Raw genomic sequence first — 21,574 nt, 5'->3', positions numbered from 1 at the left:
TTATAGACTGCAATAAACCGGCGCAGAGCATCTATACATGTGGCGTGTGGAGAGGAGTTCAACAACTTATTCTCTACTGCTCTCCTCTTCCCGTCAGAACAAATGACTGCACCACCAGAGCAGTCTTAGCATGCACCAGAATTACCAAATGAGTGCAAGCAGGGGCAAGACTTCTGTTCCTAGTTTCACAAGAAAAGATGACTTTTTAAAACTGACTTGTTTATCAGCATTTTGCATCTTTCATGTCGCTAAATGGTTGTAATTAACTTCAAATAAGGTCAGAGATGGTGGGAGGTTTGTATTTGTGTGTATTAATGTTAGCTGTGGCACTTGGACAAGATCATTGCTGGATGATGGCGTGCGGCTGACAGCAGCGAAGCTACCAGAATCAGGTTTGTAGGTTCACTTGAAATGTGTTCAGTAGTAAGAAGTGTTCTTGTAATGGGAAAAAAAAGACATCCATAGCTCATTGTGGGACAGAGAGGCTGACGGAGATCTTTTTGTCGAAGGGTGATGCATTCACACCAGCACTCCCACATCCTGTCATATGGAATGGCATGAACAGTCAGATTTGTCATTAGATGTGGCAGCTATATTCACACTTGGTGGGTCCTGCTGCAGTAATACTTGGTTTTACTGTGACAACATTATGGTATTTCAAGGCCAGTGCTCCCATTGAAATGTAATTCTGTGTTGAATTAAAAAAAAGAAAGAAAGAAAAGAAACTACTAGAGAATAGGCAGCAGCACAGACAGTGAAGAATGCAAATCCAGTCTTGCCTATCAAGACCATTACGGTCTATGTGATTGTTTTTTAATGCATTCACTGAGCTTTCTTCCCCCCCTCTCCACTTACAGTATGCGAACAAAAGGACTTCTGGTCTTTAACCACTCCTCACCCCCACCCATACCCTGTCTGATCACTTCATCCTCGACCCAAACCCATGCTGACTCCTCTGCACTCTCCCTCCCCCCCCTCCCTGCCTCATGCTTATGTTCTTCCCTCCCCCTCTCTAGCGTGTCCCCTAGTTTTCTGGTAGCTGTGTCTCTTTGATAATCCAAGACTCTTTGAAGACTCCAATTCCACGCTGCTTGCCTCGGAGCTATTGCACCTACAAAAACAACTGTGTGTGTGTGGGTGTGTGTGAGTGTGTGTGTGAAGAGAGACAGAAAGAGAGAGGAAGAGAGCAAGAAAGAGCAGTAGATGGGATGAGAATGGAGGACATAATGGAGGAATAGAAAATAAAAACAGTTCCATATGCATTTGCTTTGCAACTGCTTCTGTCTTTATGGTTTTATGCTTGCTGCATACACTGAGAGGTGCACTTCTTCATTGTCATATTTGTTGGTGCAGCTCATTTTTTCTGTGCCTTCAGAGGCAGCAGCTCATTGATTCCTGCATACACGCCCAAAATGCCAGAGCCAGGATGTACTCACAAACACGGTAACAAAATGAAAATTCTTGGTCCCGCACCAGGAGAGCTCTCCCGGGCTATCAATGATGCACGTTCTGTAGCTAATGGTACACTTAGAATCAGGCGCGCATATACGGCAGGCTTACTGTGAACCACCCCGAACACCACTTCACCAAAATTAGAAGTTTGTCCTGTTGGACCGCAACAGAAAATGACTTTTTCTGCTTCTGTCAGATGCTGCTGAGAGGTAATTAGAGAAAATTAGTTGGCTTTACTTAAAATGCCACAGTGATCAAAATAAATCATTACTAAAACATTTCTCTTCTATCCACTTCCCCCTCCACTTTGTATTACTGTCTTCTCCTCTTACCTTCCGCTAAGTGTGGCTGCTCTCTCTGACTCGTCTCCATTTCTTCATTGTTTCAGTCTCAGTCTTTAGTGCTTCTTTTTCCATCTTAGTCTCCAACCCTCCCTTTTTGTCTCTGTCATTCTGCCTCTCTTTGGCAGAGGAGCTTGCCATTGGGATTTAGAAGAAATTGAATTGAATTATGAAGGAATTTCTCCGCAGTACGATTGGCATCATTTCCTCCACACAATAGAACATCATTCTCATATCTCTCAGTGTGAGGGAATGAAAATAGGCCGTGCACCATTCTTTCTCTCATCCTTTTAAATTGAATTTTTCATATCACAGGGGCACTGAGACATCAGCCGTTTCCTTTAACATGGGCAGAAAACCCATTTCATAATATCAGAGAGACACATAACTGTGATTCAATAGGAAAAGTCTGGCTGCCAGCACCAGTACACACACGATATACCTCAACTCAGGATTGATAAACAGAGCCACATACTGTAGGTTTACTGCAGCTTGAAAAGTTGAGAGTATTCTAGTGGAGTATAATATTGCTGTTTGGCCTCACAGCCGGTTAAAAGCATGCCACAGTAAGGCAAGGCAAGGCAAGTTTATTTATATAGCACAATTCAACAACAAGGTGATTCAAAGTGCTTTACAGAGACATTAAAAAACAAAAACAATAAAAAGCATGATTTAAAATTGATTAAAAAAACAGTAGATAAAATCAGAACACTAGATAAAATCAGTAGTTAAAATATAAGTTTTGAAATTTAAGCTTAAAAGTGTGGATTTGGTGCTTTATTCAAATGCAGCTGAGAACAGTAAACTAAAGAATGTCCTTGTTTTTTTTCTCCGTCTCTCTTTTTGTGAAACATAGTCCACATTCTTTACCTTCTGAAGTCTCCTATTAAACCAGTTTACTTTTATTACAAGTGCTCCTTCTTGTTCCCTAATTATCTTTCCAAAAGCTATATTTTCCACTTTCAAATTGCACCCGAGATGCTATTAACCAGTAGTGATTGTGTTTAGTTCATTATTATCCCCATTCATGTGTCTTGTTCAAAGTTATGAAACTTGGGCTCTTGTTGTGCTCTGCTTCTCCAAGTGAAATTCTGAATATTCAGCATGTTTTTCTGGCCACAGTGACTCAGCTTGAACAATACCACTGTGTAATAAAAAAATTTAAATGAAAACATTTGGCATCAAACTAACTGTGACAAATACAGTGTTAGCCATTGGACTTGGAAGCAATGAAGAGATTGAACTTTTTTGTTTTTTTTAGCATTGTTGCAATGTGGCAGTGAATTGTAGTGGCAAATTTTGATTCTTTTTCTTGCATTTGGCATAGCTATTTTCATTGTTCTACACTGATTTAGTACAAGTTGCTGTCATCACTGGGATTAAATGAAAACTAGAGTGATTGTGTTGATCATAAATTCATTTTAAAAAAGACAATAAGGGACTATGAGCCAGACAGGTTTTAGCAAGCTTACAGAGTAGTATAAATAGAGGTAGTAGTCAGATGCAGAATTTTGAAACCACTTTGGTTTCAAATTCAGACTTTGATGTGGCTTATATTAAATGCTAGTCTCAGGCTAAATCTTAAATCTATATTTGGTAGGTTAGGTTAAATGGTGGTTCTAAACTGGCCGTAGGTGTGAATATAGAGTGAATGTTTGCCTGTCACTGAGCCCTGAGACAGACTAGCGATCTGTTCACGGTAAGACTCACTGTGACCCTGAACTGGATAGGTAGAAGAAAATGGATTAATTCCATATTGTATATAGGGCTGTGTGTTATGACCAAAATCTCATATCCCAGTATAAGTCATCCCATATCCCAATAACAATACATCATGACATAGTGCATACACAAGTTTATAAAATGTGTAAAATAGTGTATTTTTTGTAAAATTTTAAATGACATGCTCAAAAAAGAATCATACATGTTCATATGTGATTATTTTTATCTTTTTATTTAGAATGTCAGCTCAAATCATTAATTTAAAATGTTAAAATATTAATTCATAATAAACAAAACAGTTTAAAAAAATGATTACAAGCCCAACATAAATGATTTTTATATAAGCACTCTTTTGTGCTTGTCATTTGTAAAACTCTGTCCATACTCTCTGTCTAATAGTTCTTGTGTAGGTGGTAGAAGAGGTTCGTGGTGTTTGAGCCTGTTGTCATGACTGGCAGAATACAGTTTTCTGGTTTGTATCAGATTTTCACAGTCAAACCACATCCATGCTACAGAGGTAGAACTTCATTTAGGAACGAGCTCCTCGATTTGCCTTGTCTTGTCCGTTTCCTGTTCCGTCTCACCCTCACCAACCATGCTGTTATTCGCGTGTCCATCTGCATCCATGAGGTACCGTGTAAAATTGACATGGCATTTAAATGCTGAAATATATTGTCGTAAACAGTCGTGAGTGCATAATTTGGTCATCCAGTGTATATAGTCCTAACTGTATAAGTTTTGAAGCACATACAATTCAGTCAACAGCTTGATCGCCATATGTTTACTCATAGATGAATGAAAAGACAAATACAAACTTTGGAGGAGATGGGCATTCAAAAATTCAATGTACCTCACCTAAGATTCTTCCAGGAGTTTGCCTAAAAAGTGTCTGAGAGCATGAAGAATTTGCACATCTGCATAAGCACTAGCAGTGATGACCAGGGAAGCCTGGCTGAATGACAGGGCACCTGACAACATGGTGTTGGGTAGCCCTAGGACATCTACAGTAAACTGAGACCTCCAGCACAAGAGCACAGCAGTATTGGGGTCTGTGGTCCCACCAGGGAACAGTAGTGCAAATCAGCAGTAATATTAGAGATGATCTAAAATGCTATCCTTTTTGATAAAGCACAGCTGTACACCACCACAATGTCTTTCTACTCTTCCATTCAAGCTGAAGGCACCTACATTATTATTATTTTATTTCAAAACCAATCCTTGGGACAAACTGTCCACGCTATTCCAATATAACCATTGACGATAACCCATTTGCGTCAGTTGCTATGGAAACGGCATAGGCGTAAATACATTCACAAACTGGTAGTGCCTTTTCCCAATGCAGACACAAAACAGCAGGCCACAAGCTGGGTGAATAATGGAGATGTATTCTCTCACTCTTCACACTGTAGCAATATCTAGTCACAGTGCACAAGTCTTCGATCACGCCAGAAAACATTAGTGACAGTCCGCACCGAGCTAGCAGTTCTCTGGGTGTGACGTCACTGCTGTCTGTCAAATACAAAGTGATGTAAAGGATCATTTGAAAGCCAGTTTTTAAATCAGATAGCAACCCGCTCGGGAATTTGGATTAAATCTGATTTGAAAAATGAAATATTTGTTCTGATATCTCAGTCTGCCAAAAATTTAATATGGGCTGCCAGTTTAAACATAACCTAAAATGCACTCTTGAGTTCAGACCAGCAGGCTTCTCTTCCCTTAACCTCACACTCAAGATTTAACTCACATAAATCATCACTTGTGATTATCTGCGCCAGACTATTTCACTCCTTATCAGTTCGAACGTAACCAGTTCTTGTTTCAGGCAAGACATCACATAATGTTGTGTTATTCCGTTGATTTGATATTTTGATGTATTTAGATGAAAGTCTGGTCCTTGCAATTCAACTTAATAGATTTGTCCCCACTGTGTTATATGTTTGCTTCTACAAACCAATGAAAGGGTGAGATAAAGAGAAGGTGCAGTCCTCATTAATTTTTTTAATTAGTTGAATAGATAGTAAATTAAAATAAGTAGTTCCAGCTTGCATAACAACTTCAGATGCAAGCACATAAAAAGTCTTTCGAAAATAGCCTTTTTTTTCCTTTTCTGTGACAATCCTTATTTATTTGCCACTTTGTCACACATTTTTTCAAAATATTTAGATGGTAAAAGTTCAAATCACATGACCATTCTAGCATTCATTCAGTTCAATTCAGTTTTATTTATATAGCTTCAGATCACAAGAGCAATCACCTCAAGGCACTTTATATCGTAAGGTAAAGATCCTACAATATCACAGAAAAAGCCCCAATAATCAGATGGAAGGAAAAACTCCATATTTTGTCAAGGGACTCACAGTTATTCACAGTCACAGTCAGTTTACCTGTGGACAATTCCCTGGCTTTTATTTTGAAAGTTCATTTGCTGCTAATGAGACAGCTCATGTCTGTTTTGTGGTTTCCTGCCATTTAGCTCACTGTTGCTCATATTTAGTAGCAACTCCATGCAGAGAAGAACAAGGAGTGCAGTCTTCAGCTATAGTCCAAGGCCTTACAGTCAGGTCATATATGCACTGAAAAGGCTATTAATCTGTTATGTGTTTATCACAAAGCACTTGGTTATTATGGTATTTGCAAAGGAGCACTGTATGAATGTATAATTAAATAGCCTATTTAAGAAAGCACACGGCAGCCTGCTCTCACAAGAGTGGAACATGGTCATGTCAGCAAACTGTAAAGAAATTAAGAAATAACATCATCATCTTACTAGTAATCAGCATGTACGTTCAGCTAAAACTCATTCAGTTATAACCATGTTTAGCTCGAAATTGTTCTGTGACAGCCTGACTAAGAATGCCGGGGGGGGGGGGCAGTTAAGCAGTGGACAATTGCTGTTTATGTAAAAATGTATCTTGGTCCTCTTATAAAGACAGAATCATGCAATATCTTTCCATCTGCTTTGGGACTACATTATTATGAACAAGGCCATTTTAGCAAAATCTAAATAGGGTTATGAATTCTAGATGTCATCATAAATGTCCCGTCCCTCATTCTCAGCCCTGTAGCTTCTTACTCCTACAACAATGCCCAAAAAATCGTACTCTCCCGCCTCCAGTCTCCCAGAATCTAATCCTTCTGCTTGTCCCCTCTAGCCAAAGCGCCGCCCGTGTCTGCCTGACCAACTCCCCACTCCTGCTCAGCCTCCCCTTCCATCCTTCCGTCTTGCCGCATCCCTGCAGCCCCCAAGGCCTGGCAAAGGATTTTTGTTCTGACTAAAAGGGGAATCTATTTCCCATCTCTGCAGTCTTTGCTGGTTATCATACTCAGGAAACATGCTGACTCTCTGGAGTGATGCCTTGAGGAGACGTGTAAGCAAGAATCCATATTTGAACAACTAAACGCCCCCTCACTTTAAACATATAAGGAGCCGAAGAGATGACCAATCGGATTTTAAGAATGCACCACTGGAATATATAGTTTGTCTAGTCATGTTTGTAAAATACCATAGAAGTGAAAATCCTTAGCAGCCAGGGTGATGGAGGAGTCTCTATTTTGAATTTGTGTGTGTTTGTCATGTGTGGGATCTTTCCACGATTCATACTAGTAATATTTTCAGAACTGAATTAGATCAGCTGAAGTTTGAGTGGTATAATAAACAGCGTGTTCTTGCTTTGCATGTTTAATTTCAAATGAAGCTTAAAAATATTTTATGTGTCTATGTACAATCAAAGAGCACATTTAATAGAACCCAAACACCCCCTAACTCCACCCCCACCCTCCCAGCACCTTTTCTTCATTTGTTTACACTATATCTGAAACAAAAAAGACATAGAAGTCTTTTTTATGTTTCTTATGTATATAATAATATACATAAATCTATAGAATCCAAGATGAGACTATAATTTATTGATGTAGTGTTGTTGTAGCTTTCTTGAGAGGGAAAAAGAGAAAAAATAACTACGAGGCACCAGCGAACTCACATAGTCATTATTCAGATAAAAGTCGAGATGCATCAGTGCACTGAGAAAAAACAGTATGATGGGTTGGGATGATGGAGAGATGAACAGGTTTCTGGAAACATTTTGGAGCCCGCTAACATGCTGTTGATAGCACTTACCTAAGCCCTAAAAGCATTTCTCAATATCTGGTGTGTGTATGTACTAAAAGCTGATGGTTCGAATGATTTCTAGCATGGATTTGTTTGCCAGAAAAGTGGTTGAACGGTAGAAAGCGCAGACCCGTGGTATTGATCGGGGCTGACTCGTGCAGCACTGGCAGGCCTGTTCTGCTGTATCAGTGCTTTCCTGACTTTTACGAGAGGTGCTCATGTGTGGGGGTGGGGGACGATTGCATGTGCACTGCAAGGAGTCATCTTTCTGTTGTGGATCGGTGGGTAGGTAGCCATTAGTAAACTGATCTTTGGAAGAGGAAATTTAATGGTCTCCTAACTCTATTTACAAGCCATTCAATTTGATAAAGGGTGTGATCTCAAATGATTTATCATTTGTTGCTCTGCTCCTCTTCAAGCTATCAGTATTTTCATTCATTCATTTACTTTTTACAATCTTTCATCAAATCTTATCAGCATAAACCACTGAAAGCAAATTTAATGAAATATTCTAATGCTGGCAAACTGATGTGTGTCACAAACTTTATTTGCAGTGCCCTTTTTGTTGTTAGCCTTATTTAGATCTTCTTTGGATTCCTTTTTAGTTAGATTGTGGAAATATTGTCTAGCTTTCCACTCAGTTAAACATCAAAAGCTGGGGAAAGAGAAATATTAAAATATGGAGATAGAAAGTAGCTCACTGGGGCTACTGATTAGTGTACCAATCATTGTCATCAGAATTCATTTGGCAGTGGCAGATTTAGAAAATGAAACTTTTGTCTGACTAATAATGACAGTGACAGCAATAATCGTACATATCGCGGTTACAATTTCTATGACACCATGAGACGTTTGTTTAAAATGTTTACTTTCATGTCCATGGATATCAAGGAAAATCAAACTTTGACAGTTTGCACTACAAGGATGCAAAAACGAAAGAGAATTGGCACTTATTTGTTGCAAACTAATTTCAATCACTTTCCATAAACAGTCAGAATATTTAAATGCATGCCCCCCATTCACACTTTGATGCCTCTATTAATCTACTGTAGAATATATTGGAATGTTGTGGTAGTTAATTCATTTCTGTTCCTTGTTATTGAAGTCCATCTTCACTCCTTTCATATAATTCTGACCTATTCAATCTTCAGAATAATAATAGACCAAAAAACGATTTAATATTTAAAGGTCTTTAATATTTAATACTATTTTCTGACTTTTTATTAGTGAACTTTATATGGCCAGCACAATCTACAGAATAATTCTAAATGGATGTGTTTTGAGCTGTGAATGTAACTGTGCAGACCAAAAAGGAAACAAAAAGAAAAAAAGGGTTATAGGGGGTTAAAAAAAAGTGTCTTTATACTGAACAAATTCATTTGTTTTCTCTCTGTGTTTTAGCATCCCCATCGGCGAGTGACCTTTTCCACCACCAACCCTGTGCAGGACCTGCAGGATGCCTCTCAGCACAGCTACTATGACAGCGGCCTGGAGGAATCTGAGACTCCAAGCAGCAAGTCATCGTCTGGTCCTCGCATTGGACCCCTGACCCTGCCTGAGGACCACTATGAGAGAACCACTCCAGATGGCAGTATTGGAGAGACTGAACACCCAGAAAATGGTACACTGACAAGCCTCTTTATTCTGGCATATTCTTTATGAATATGCATTTGAATGTTGATGGCTCTAACGGGCTTTGGTTGAGACATGCATTATGTAGAAGGTTTGTTTGTGCTCCCTGGCCATTTCAGCCCAAAAATGTTGTGGCACGCTTGACGTTGACTTGCTGTGGTTGTTGATGACTGTGTGGAAATGTTATTGGTTTTTGAGCAGATCTGTGCTGCGTGGGTGCGTGTGTATGTGTGTGTGGGGAGTGTACCAAGGCTGGAGTAAGCAGTGTCTCCATCCCCCTCATCAGCAGGTCCTCTGTCAGACATCCTTAATGACCCTCTCTCACAAGTGTGCTAATTAAAAAGCCCAACTAATGAAGCATTTGCCCTCTAAATAAATCTGAACCTTGACATCTGTGCAGACTACACTATGTTTACTCATAGCAGTTCCTTGCTCCTAGTCGGACACGAGTTACACAGCAGCTAAGGCGTGCAGGTGCCATAATTTCTTGGTTTAATAATCAATCCACCAGCAGAACACTGACGGCCTCACTATTAGGTTTATATTGCAAAGAACACCCCCCAAAACAAACAAACAAACAAACAAACAAACAAACAAACAAACAAACAAACAAAAAGACTTATAGCTAAGGCCATAGCTGCAAATCTGTGAGCAGTGCATCAAAATAACAATTTTGCTGCCTTACGCTGCCAAACACAATCCATTACATGTCTATGATAAGTGATACATATGGTGCATTTCCAATTATTGTAGCATTTTGTGTTGCAGTGCTGCCCGGTCTTACACTTGTAAATTCTGATATTTCACTTCTGACCTACAACACCTCGCCCTCCTGCTTGCATTTCTAGAATGTTAACTTTCTTCATTAATGTGGTCTTATCTCAAAAGCAGTGAGGGCTCAGCTCTGTTAGCATATAGATTTTAAAGGTAGACCTTTGACTGCCCCATAAAAGACAAATGCATCATTGAGGACTTGATGAATTGCTGATCAACACTGACAGTTAAGGTGTCACACTGTGGGTGAAACAGACCCAGATGCATCTTTTGTCAGTGCAAGTATACATCACGGTTGGAAAAAGATTAAGTGATGAGAGGGGGGAAAAAAAGGAAGACTATTTCAGTCTCAAGCATTCCCAAGTTACAAAACATTGCAGGATCAAAGGCTAAAATGTGTCACTGTCACCTGAAAGCAGCAGATGATAAAGTTCCATTTTTAGTAAAGCATCTTGCATTGTGATGCATTGCCTCTTCTTGTGCTGGGTCACATTAGTTAGTTTATTCATCTCTGCTGCAAATGTTGGTGTCAATTAGTGACATTGGAATTCAAGACTGGAGTAGTGGTTGTGCAAAAAAGGACAAGTCTCCCAAATGTTGCACTTCCTTCTGCCTCTACACAGGTCTAAGTTTACTAAACATCAGATTAAGTCAGCCCATATACAGTCTCGCTCTTGCGGGATCAGGAGCCAGCAGTCAACTAACACATTTCTATCTTGCCCACATAATTATGTTATGGGATATGTATGATTTCTTTTTTAGATTGTTGTGGCTTTGTTGCATTTTTGCCATCTGGAAAACACATGTTTTTGTGATGTTGCCTTTGTTCTCAGCAGCAAGGGAGCAAGATGGCAAGTGAAGACAGAGCAGTTAAAGAATGGAAAGGTGGCACAGGATGGGGACAACGTTAGATTGTGACAGGGTGTAGGGAATCTCTGACAAGGATGCAAAGCCCACAGGATGAACACATAGGACAGGGAGATGCGAAGATGAACTGCTAACCAAGGAAAGACCTAATTAAAATGTGATTTCCACTCCAGGGAGATAACAGGGAGCCTACATAAAATGAAAGATTAGACAGAAAAATCAAATGAGACAGAGGAATTCCTCCCAAGCTTCACCTGAATAGTGACATGAAGTCTTTTTTAAGCATTTTGAGTGACAGGCTGTACTGGTACAGAGCTTTATTCATTGCAGTAAAGATGACTGACAGGCAAAAAATGGGGAGGTGAGGACGATGTGTCACTCCATTTAAGTTGGATAAAACGCAATATATGAACCCCAGACTGTCAGCCTTTGCATCACCGGGCTTGGAAAATATCGACATGGATGTGTGTTTTGTTATACAAGTTGAACTCTGACACTGGCGAATCTACATTTTTACAAACTTTGTAGTTCAGTAGTCCATTTCAGTTTGGGAATTCAGTGAAATTCTGATTGTAGTCAGGTTTTTCATTCCTATAATAAACTGGAAATACAGAATCACTTTTATTACTAATAAAATTACACATAGAAAAATTACTATTATGCTTGTCGCTATTAATTTTAACACTGCTATTAAAGCTGTAAATAATTTATGAGGTAAGTATATTAGCTTTTCGGTTTATCTATAATTAGTGGTACTTTTTTATTGATTGATTGATTGATTAAATGCTTGCGAGTTAACCAAGACTTGTTGCTTTTAGGCTGATTTTTTAATTCCCTTATCACTAAAACATAATTTAATATGGTGCTGACACATGCATCATAATGTTGTGGATAAGTAAAATGCCCAAGATTTTCACACCCTTCTATTGTGTTGGCACCCAACTAATGATCTCTAAACCAATCCTGCTAGTTTCTATGTATATTCCCATGCTGCAGTCCCAAATTTGTTCCCTAGAATAAATCATTTACCTTTGACTGACAATTTCCATCATCTTAAACAGAATTTTAACACATTCCCTCTGACAGAAGCACAATATCATCTGCATATGGCAAAATGGCAAGAATTAAATTGTCAAATGTGTACTTACAGTTTCTTACTTTCAAGAGCCTAATCTGGTTAACAGCAATGGGAGTAGTGCTGGGTGATATGAAGATATATATCGTGTGGGCGATAGAAAAGTGTCTATCGTGCCATTTGTCTTCTATTGTTTCGAACCTAATTTTATAAATGATTACATAAAAAATATCATTAAATAGCTTGTGGCAAATATATTAGTGTTGTATTCTCACTATACATACTCTTAACTTTAGCAAGAGAAAATAAATTATGAAAAATGATATTTTTCGGAAAGAAACTCCATCTTGTGGTTTTGCGACATGATGCTGCTTTATGTGCACCCGGATTTGCGACATGCTTTACGGTAACTCAAAACCATGGATGTGCGACAGTTTGCATTTTCATGCCCGGACATGCAACAGGCAGAGACAGCTACACAGGCAGCCCAAGAAAAAGCACTTTTACCGAAAAGAGGGGGTACGTCTATGATTTGGTTACATTTTGGGTTCAACAGCACCAACATGGAGCAGAAGACGCCCATTTGCAAGCTATGCTATAAAACTATTCCTGCACTCAATGGCAACACAACAAATCTATCACCTATAGAAGGTCCACAAAAAAGAACACTCAAGAATCTATTAATCTAGTGCTGGGCCAAAGTAGAGAAGGATGTTTGCAGTGTCGTGCATTATGCCTTGATGATTGACCTATGGACAAGCAGAGATATGCAGCCCTACATGAGCGTAACCATCCATTTCATTAACAAAGACTGGACCCTCCCCGCTCGCTGTTTACAGACCGCGTACTTTCCAGATGACCGCAGGTCAGGTGGTATATCGTGATATATATCGTCATCGTGATATAAATAACTATAATAATAATAATAATAAAACTTTATTTATAAAGCACACTTAAAAGCAAGGGTATGCCAAGGTGCTTAACAAGTAACATCGAGAATAAAAGGAAGATAATATGAAAAGGACCAAAGCAGATCCCATAATTCATATCGTGATAAATATTCTTTCCATATCGCCCAGCACTAAATGGGAGTACTGAGTAATCAGTTTGTACATGGGGAACATAACAGCTGCATAGCCATGTAATACTTAAGAAGAAAAAAAAATCTAAAAGAGGTGTCTGTGTAAATACAATCAAAAGCCTTTTGAAAGTTAAAATGAACAAAAGAAAAAAAATTTCCCTGTCTGCTAAGATTCTTGCAGACTAAAGTAATATGACCTTGGTTTACTGGGCTGAGTAGCTCAAAGGAAAGTGTGTATGTAGTCTGTAACAGCTTCGCTCAAGTGGGCATAAACATATTCCGTTATGATTCTTGGCTTTGGTATTAAGAGTTCATTCAAAGTAGAGTAATAAAAAATTCCGCTATATGACATCTATGCTGTCTGATCTGCAGAAATTAATTTCTGGAGTTCCTCCCCCCCCCCCCCCATGCCTTAGCAGCTGCTCCCTCCTCCCACTTTTTCTTATTCTTGTCTCCCGGCTGTGTTAGAGTGCACTCCATTTCAGTTTACCCATGTGCATTTTCCACTCTTACGTTCACAGTGTAGCATGCACATTGCTCAACTGTTAATCTAATCAGAAATGAGCACATGCATCCAATGTCCATTGGATGCATGTGCTCATGTGGGGGGCATGGGTGGGTGCGCATGTGCACCTGAATACAGTACATGGATGTATTTGTTTGCAGTGGCGGGTGTTGCATCGTGCTCTAAATCTCTAAATCATTTTGATTACAGTGCTATTTTACTTTAATAGACTCTCATCATAATCACTGAGCTCTGTAATTCCATTTAAATTGATTGCTTCAGACAGCATGAAAACTGCTTATCTTGTATGTCTGGTTTCTGTCAAGATGCATGATTTGTCATCCACAGTGAAATCACAGATAGACTGACGACTGGTCTCTGTTTGTCCCATCTGTCCATCCACTCTATATCAGACATTACTGATTAGATTTTGATTAGTGGTAATGTCAGAGTGATTTATTACAGTATTTATTACTGATTGGCTCAAAAAGAAAATGCATCGTTTTGGGGATTTGATAAATAAACAGACATCAGTATCAAAAAACTCTCAGTTATACGAGATAGCATCAGGCATCTTTAATCATCTTTAATCCTGAGTTCACTTGATTTAATTTAAAGTGTTTTTTCTTCAGTTGCTTTCAATCACTTATACTATAAGGAGAAAAAACATGAATGACTGGATTTTTTGTTCATTTTTGCCAACATTAGCTTAAGCAAAACAAATATATTGTGTTTCAGCTGGAGTCACATAATACAACCTATAAAAAAGGCTCACCTATCCCAGACCTCTGAGTAATAAGTCCCAGGACCTACGATAAGCCCTCCTCTCTTTTTGGGACACTGGTTTGACCATCAGTCCCGCCTTGTTCACTCCAGCCTAGACAATAATCACTCTTCCAGGGATCAGTGGATGGGGATCTTGGCTGTGATATGAGGGCTAGCACAGACATAGGTAGATTGCAGACAGGTACTTACATGCGCACCCCCCCCCCCCCCCCACACACACACACACACAAACCCAATTGACCACAGATGGAGGAATTTTGATGTGGCCGCTTGCCCAGCATGAGGTCTCCCCGTGTCTTCCTCTGTGCGGACTCACTGCCATATGGGCTATTGAGAAGGTTGAGATAAAATGGGAAAAATGGCATTTGCATGATAATAAGGTTCTTTAGAAATGCTGTCTGATTTTCCCTGCCTTAGATCTCACAGATAATGCATGAAGCGTCATATATTTGTTCCGTTTGAACTGTTGTCATGGGGCTTTCCTTTGCTTTCCTCTGCTTGCCATATCAGTATCACACAGGCAGCACTACTGTTTTTGCTAGTCTTCACTCAGGACATTGAAACACACACACACACACACACACACACACACACACACACACACACACACACACATAAATGTTAGGGGTCGATATTGAACCGTTCGATACAGTACTTTCGGTTCGGTACGCATATGTATCAAACAATACAAAATTTTTAATTTATTTTATCAACTTTCCTTCTGACGATGCTGTCTGTGTTGAGCGCTCAGTGGATCAGCACTCGACAGTGCAGCCTAGGTGGAGTAGTCGAACGCAGATTCACTGAGCACAGGGCAAGCTAGCGAGACAGAAGTTAAGCTCTCCTTGCAACATGGCAAATTGAACCTCCCCCACCCTAATTCAGATCTGGCGTTTGGAACTATTTTGGTTTTCATGTGAAGCATGATCCTGAAGGTAAGCGCATCATGGACAAAAGTAAAACAGTATGTCAGATGTGCCACGCAATGCTCAATTACATTGGTGGGAACTAGTGGTTAGCGCAGTTAGCTCGTTAACGTGTTGGCCGTCCAGTCCCACGCACGGGGTGATCCGCAGTAACTCGTTAACGGAGATTTGCCGTGTTGTGGCGTTAACGTCATTTCTCGGCTTGAGTGAACGCTGGCGCGTCTGGCTGCCGCTACTCACCGGTTCATTTTTCGATTATTTGGATTTATTTGGATTAATTGGATTATTTGGATTCAGATTTGAATGAACAGGGACATTCACACTCAGGACCAGATCGATCTCTGCCAGGGATTGAATTGCAACGCTTGTCCTCAACTTCTGTTATTTCAGCTGAATGTGTTCTCACGTCTTCTTCTCAGTGAGCAGCACTAGCTTAACTGTTTGAGCTATTTTAGCCTACCTGTTCGTTGCTCCGGCCGGCTCGACTCCTTTTCCTCCACACAATCGAAGATGCGGACCAAGATGTTCCTGAGCTGGTCGGCACTATTTTGGATTCTCCTGACGCTCGTCTACCATCCTACAGCTGGACTGTTCCGCTATATCCTGCGCCTTCGCGGGCAGCTATCGCTCCCGTCGCCGGCGGAGCTCCACTACCACCCGGGCATCACTTTCCAGCCTCGCCGGAGATACATCCATCGCGGGTCCCGCAGGATTTTCCATAACTCCAATGGAACTAAATCGTTCTGGTCTGCTACTCGCCGCCCTCGCAGGAACCCTGATCGGGCTGTCAACCATCGATCTCTAGCCCACCTGCCTAGGGCGCCCACCGCGATTAGCAAAAAAGAAGATACTCCACTCAACTTCGGTCTTCTAAACATTCATTCATTGACAAGTAAGGGACCTTTCATCCAAGACCTCCTATCTGACCGTAAGTTTGACTTTTTCTGCTTAACTGAAACCTGGCAACAACCTGATGACTTTTCTCAGCTAAACGAATCTGCTCCTCTGGGGTTTGTTTACTTTTCTAAACCCCGCTGCTCAGGTCGTGGGGGTGGTCTCGCGATCCTTTTTCGCCAGCACTTGAAAGTCCTGCCAGTTAATGTTGATACCTTTAGTTCTCTAGAGGTCCTTGCATGTGAGCTGACTGGACCCATTCCCACTATCATAGCTACTGTATACCGCCCCCCCAAACCTAACCCTGTCTTCCTCAGTGACTTTGCTAATCTACTAACCCATCTTTCATCTCTATCCCCAAATGTGATCTTGGTGGGAGATTTCAACATTCACATGGACAATAATGACCTTCTGCTCACCAGAGACTTTTCCTCCTGTCTCGAAGGCTCTGAATTTAAACAATTTATCGACTTTCCCACTCACTCTAAAGGACACACCCTGGACTTGGTCTGCTGTTCTGGTCTTACTCCCTCGAATCTTTCTGCTACTGAAATCCCCATAAATGACCACTTCCTCCTTTCATTTAACCTCACTCTCTGCTGCTCTTCTACCAAGCCAACCCGTCTCATCTCGTTCCGCAACATCAAGAACATTGATATGGACATTCTCACTACCAGTTTGGACAATGTTCAGATTCTGGACTTCTATTCTACTCCTGATGATTTGTTGTTATATTATAATAATTGTCTACGCACTGTCCTTGATTCTCTGGCTCCTGTAAAAACCAACTCTGTTTCCTTCGCTCGCTCTGCTTCCTGGTTTACCTCTGACCTCCGAGCTCTGAAGGCCAAAGCTCGGCAGCTAGAGCATAAATATAAGAAATCTGGTTTAACTGTTGATTCAGAAATCTATAAATACCACGTACTTCAGTATAAAGACTCCATTAACAAGGCCAAACAAAGCTTCTACTCTGGTATTATCAGTTCTTATGAGGGTAATGCAAGGACTCTGTTTTCAGTTTTCAACAAGCTAATTCAACCCCCCAACGCTTTACCACCGAACTTCTATTCCTCTGAAACATGCAACTCCTTGATGCTGTTCTGGACTACGAAAATCAATAACATCCACCAGCAACTCAGATCAAATGTTGTGTCTACGCCCTCTCCAGAACCTCTTCTCCTTTTTGAGCCGTTTTCCACTTTTCATCTTCTTGATTTATCTGATATTTCCTAGTTAATATGTAAATCAAAGCCTTTACTCCCACTCATTTCTGCTATCTTTCACTCTTCTCTCACCACCGGTATCGTTCCCTCCTTATTGAAGACTGCTCTAGTCACTCCTATACTGAAAAAACCTTCCTTAGATCCTAACAACTTTAACAACCTTCGTCCGATTTCCAATCTACCCTTCATTTCTAAGATACTCGAAAAAGTGGTTGCAGCTCAACTTCATTTACACCTGGTTAATAATAACATCTACAAGAGATTTCAATCTGGTTTTCGCTCATGTCACAGTACCGAAACTGCTCTACTTAAAGTCACTAACGATCTTCTAATCGGAGCTGACTCTGGTCTTCTCACCATTCTCGTCCTTTTAGATCTGAGCTCAGCCTTTGACACCATTTCTCACTCTGTCCTTCTAAGCAGACTTTCCTCTCTCGGCATCTCTGACACACCCCTCGTCTGGTTTCAATCATATCTCCTCGACCGCTCCCAGTTTATTCAACTAAGATCATTCCGCTCTCGTCTATTCCCCGTCACCTCTGGTGTACCCCAAGGCTCAGTTTTAGGCCCTCTTCTCTTTATAATATACATCCTCCTCTAGGTACCATCTTCTGCAAATTTGATCTTCAGTTTCACTGTTTTGCTGATGACACCCAGTTATATCTCTCTTGCTAACCTGATTCCTCCCTCCCACCTTCTTCCCTTACAGAATGTCTATCCGAGTTAAAATCCTGGTTTACCTCTAATTTTCTAAAGCTCAATGCGTCACGGTCCTGGGTCTTATGACCCAGTGTTTTGAGTTTTAGTTCATTTTGATGTTTATAGTTTATGTTAAGCCCTTCAGGTTTTCTAAGTTCATTTGTTACCATGCCTAGGTGATTTTAGTTCTTATTAATTCCCCCTCGTGTTTCCAACCCATGTTAAGTCTCCCCTGCTCTTCATGTGTTTCATGTCTGTGTCTTACGTTGTCAAGTTCTGGTTGTCATGTCTGCGTTTCATTATGTTTCCTGTTTTATTTTGGAAGGAGTCGTGTGTTCTTGGTTCTTTGTATTTAGCTTCACTGCTCCTGTCATTAGGTTCATGTTAGTCAGCTGTTTCCTCATGTGTCTCCACTTCCCCTGATCACCTCATGTGTGTATTTAAGTCCTCTGTTTTTGCATGTCATTTGTCAGGTCGTCTGCTCATCCATACCCTCACTTCAGCATTCTATGTCAGTTCACCCCGTTTAAGGTTTTTCATGTTTAGCTTTAGTTCACCCAGTTTAGGCTATGGTTTAGTGTTCACCTGTGTCCTGCTGTTTGTACTCCCCTTTTGCTGGCCTCAATAAACGGCTTATTTTCTGTTAAAATCTACGCCACGTTCAGTTTATGGAGTTGCGTTTGGGTCCTTTTTGCCAACACCTACAGTCTGCCCTCGCCAGACTGTGACACAATGAGGATAAAACTGAGATCCTCCTTATTGGCACCAAATCCAACCTTTTGAAGGCAAGCCATTTCTCACTCACCATCGATAACTCCACAGTTTTCCCTTCTCCTCAGGTTAAGAGCCTTGGTGTCATCCTAGACAGTTCACTTTCCTATAAATCTCACATCAATAATCTCACCCGTTCTTCCTACTTCCATCTACGTAACATTAACAGATTGCTTCTCTTTCCACCCACTCTACGTCCATTCTTGTACATAGTCTTGTTACCTCCCGTATTGACTACTGCAATTCTCTTCTGCATGGTCTCCCCCAAAAATCCCTCCATAAGCTTCAACTGATTCAGAACTCTGCTGCTCGCATTATCACCAGAACCCCCTCCTACCAGCACATCACCCCTGTTCTTCAGGAACTTCACTGGCTCCCTGTGAAATTCTGGATAATTTTCAAACTTCTTCTGCTCACCTTCAAGGCCATTCATAACCTCACTCCTTCTTACCTTTCTGACCTGTTAACCACCACTTGTTCTGCCCGTTCACTTCGTTCTTCTTCTTCTATCCAGCTTACTGTAGCTTCCTTCCGCCTCACCACCATGGGAAGCAGAGCTTTCAGCTGCTCTGCTCCCAGGCTGTGGAACTCTCTGCCCCCTGAAATAAGAAATATTGGTTCTCTCCCCCAGTTTAAATCCCAACTCAAAACTCATCTGTTCAAATCTGCATATTCACTGTGAATCCACTGTTTGTTCATTTTATCTTGTGCTTGTATTTTATTGTTCTTATTCTGCCATTGTTTTACTAAGTGTTTTATCCTATTGTAAAGTGTCCTTGGGTGACTTGAAAGGCGCTCATAAATAAAATTTATTATTATTATTATTATTATTTCAACGAGATTAACGCTGACAGCACTAGTGGGAACACAACGAATATGACTGCACATTTACTCCGACATCATCCTAGTGTAAAGACAAGTGGAAGCAGACAAAAACAACAAGCACGCATGCTACAAACTTTACCCGAGTCATTTAGACAGCCGTTAGCACATGATTCTCCTTATGGGGACCTGATATGTTTAATATGCTGCTGAGAATATAGCCCAGAAGAAGCGTATAGTATAGCTTTTATTTTGGAAAGAGCCATTTCTCTGTAATAAACTCTCTTTTCCAAAGATGAGTGATTTCTCGATCAGATAGATTTATTTATTTTTATTACTTTGTTGTTTCAGCAACATTAAATTTAAAAACTGTACTTTTGAGTTAAAATATATATTTAGAATTTTAATAAATGACAAATTAAAAAGCATGAAAAAAATTTTTGTATCGAAAAAATATCGAACCGTGACACCAAAGTATCGAACCGAACTGTGAATTTTGTGTATCGTTGCACCCCTAAAAAAAAAAAATAAATAAATAAATAAATAAATAAATAAATAAATATATATATATATATATATATATATATATATATGTGTATATATATATATATGTATATGTATATTTTAGGGGTGCAACGATACCGATACCAGTATCGGCCTCGATACCACATTTTCTAAAGTACTCGTACTCATTAAAAGTCCCCCGATACCGAGGACCGATACCGTCTGAGACCTGTCTATGTTTGAGCGGCATGTAAGGGGTTAATCACAGGCGCTGAGTGCCCGCCCCCACGCTTATTAGCACAGAGGAGCATAGCTGATGCTGTAGCAGTGGGACGGAAAATAGTTGGGCATTTTAAACATTCCGCCTTAGCCTACTCCCGCCTCGAGGACATTCAGGGACAGCTCAACCAGCCAATAAAGAGACTGCAGCAGGATGTACAGACGCGCTGGAACAGCACGTATTACATGCTCCAGTCCATATGTGTCAAACTCTGGCCCGCGGGCCAAATTTGGCCCGCAGCCTAATTACATTTGGCCCGCGAAGCCATACCAAATTACTATTAGAGCTGGCCTACTGGTATTATACAGCTAATATATATATTGTTTAGTATTAAGCTTTGCTTGTTCCATATTCAGTTTTCCAGCAAAACTTATTTGAGTCCATAAGAAAAGATTCATTCTTATATGTGGAGGAAGATTTTTTTTTTCAATAAATATTAACGTTAGCCCGCGACTTTGTTCCAGTTTTGAATTTTGGCCCACTGTGTATTTGAGTTTGACACCCCTGCTCCAGTCCCTCATTGAGCAAAAGCGAGTGCACGAACTCCCTGACTATCTCACCGCTCACCAATGGGCTCTTATGGAGACGACTGTTGCCATCCTCGCCCCCTTTGAGGAACTAACTAAAAAAGTGTGCAGCTACGATGCACTAGCCTCTGATGTTATTTATTCTGTAATATGTTGCATGCAACATGCTTTTCATTTTAAATAAATGTTCTTAATTCCAAACTAGTCCCTTGTTTGTTTGTTTTTGTTAAATTATAGGACTAAAGCTGTTACCTGCAAATTTAAATCATGTTTTTATTAAGTACTCGGTATCGGTATCGGCGAGTACTGAAATGCAAGTACTCGTACTCGTTTCCAAAAAAGTGGTATCGGTGCATCCCATATATCTCTATCTATCTATCTATCTATCTATCTATCTATCTATATATATATAAGGAAATTATTATTTAGCAAATAAAGATGTACGGAAAAAAAACAAAAAACTGAAAGATGGAATAACTGAGCCTATTTGTCCATGAGTGCCTGCTTGGGCTCCTGCCTAGGTGCCAGTAAAGCATGCTGATGCAGGGGTGTGAGTTTCTTCCAACTGATGCCATTATACATTGT

At 40.2% G+C, this 21,574-nt stretch overlaps 1 protein-coding gene across 1 annotated transcript in view; it reads left to right on the top strand.

Moving 5' to 3' along the window:
* The window catches only part of pcdh1a (protocadherin 1a), a 115,592-nt gene that overhangs the window by 77,574 nt on the left and 16,444 nt on the right, over positions 1 to 21,574 (top strand). Inside the window, exon 4 of the mRNA XM_076889013.1 lies at positions 9,025 to 9,244. Within this exon, the coding sequence (XP_076745128.1) occupies positions 9,025 to 9,244 (220 nt within the window). The remainder of the gene's footprint in view (positions 1 to 9,024; positions 9,245 to 21,574) is intronic.

This window comes from Maylandia zebra, linkage group LG10 (assembly GCF_041146795.1).
Source record: "Maylandia zebra isolate NMK-2024a linkage group LG10, Mzebra_GT3a, whole genome shotgun sequence".
NCBI lineage: Eukaryota > Metazoa > Chordata > Actinopteri > Cichliformes > Cichlidae > Maylandia > Maylandia zebra.
This window is presented reverse-complemented; position numbering and strand designations above follow the sequence as displayed.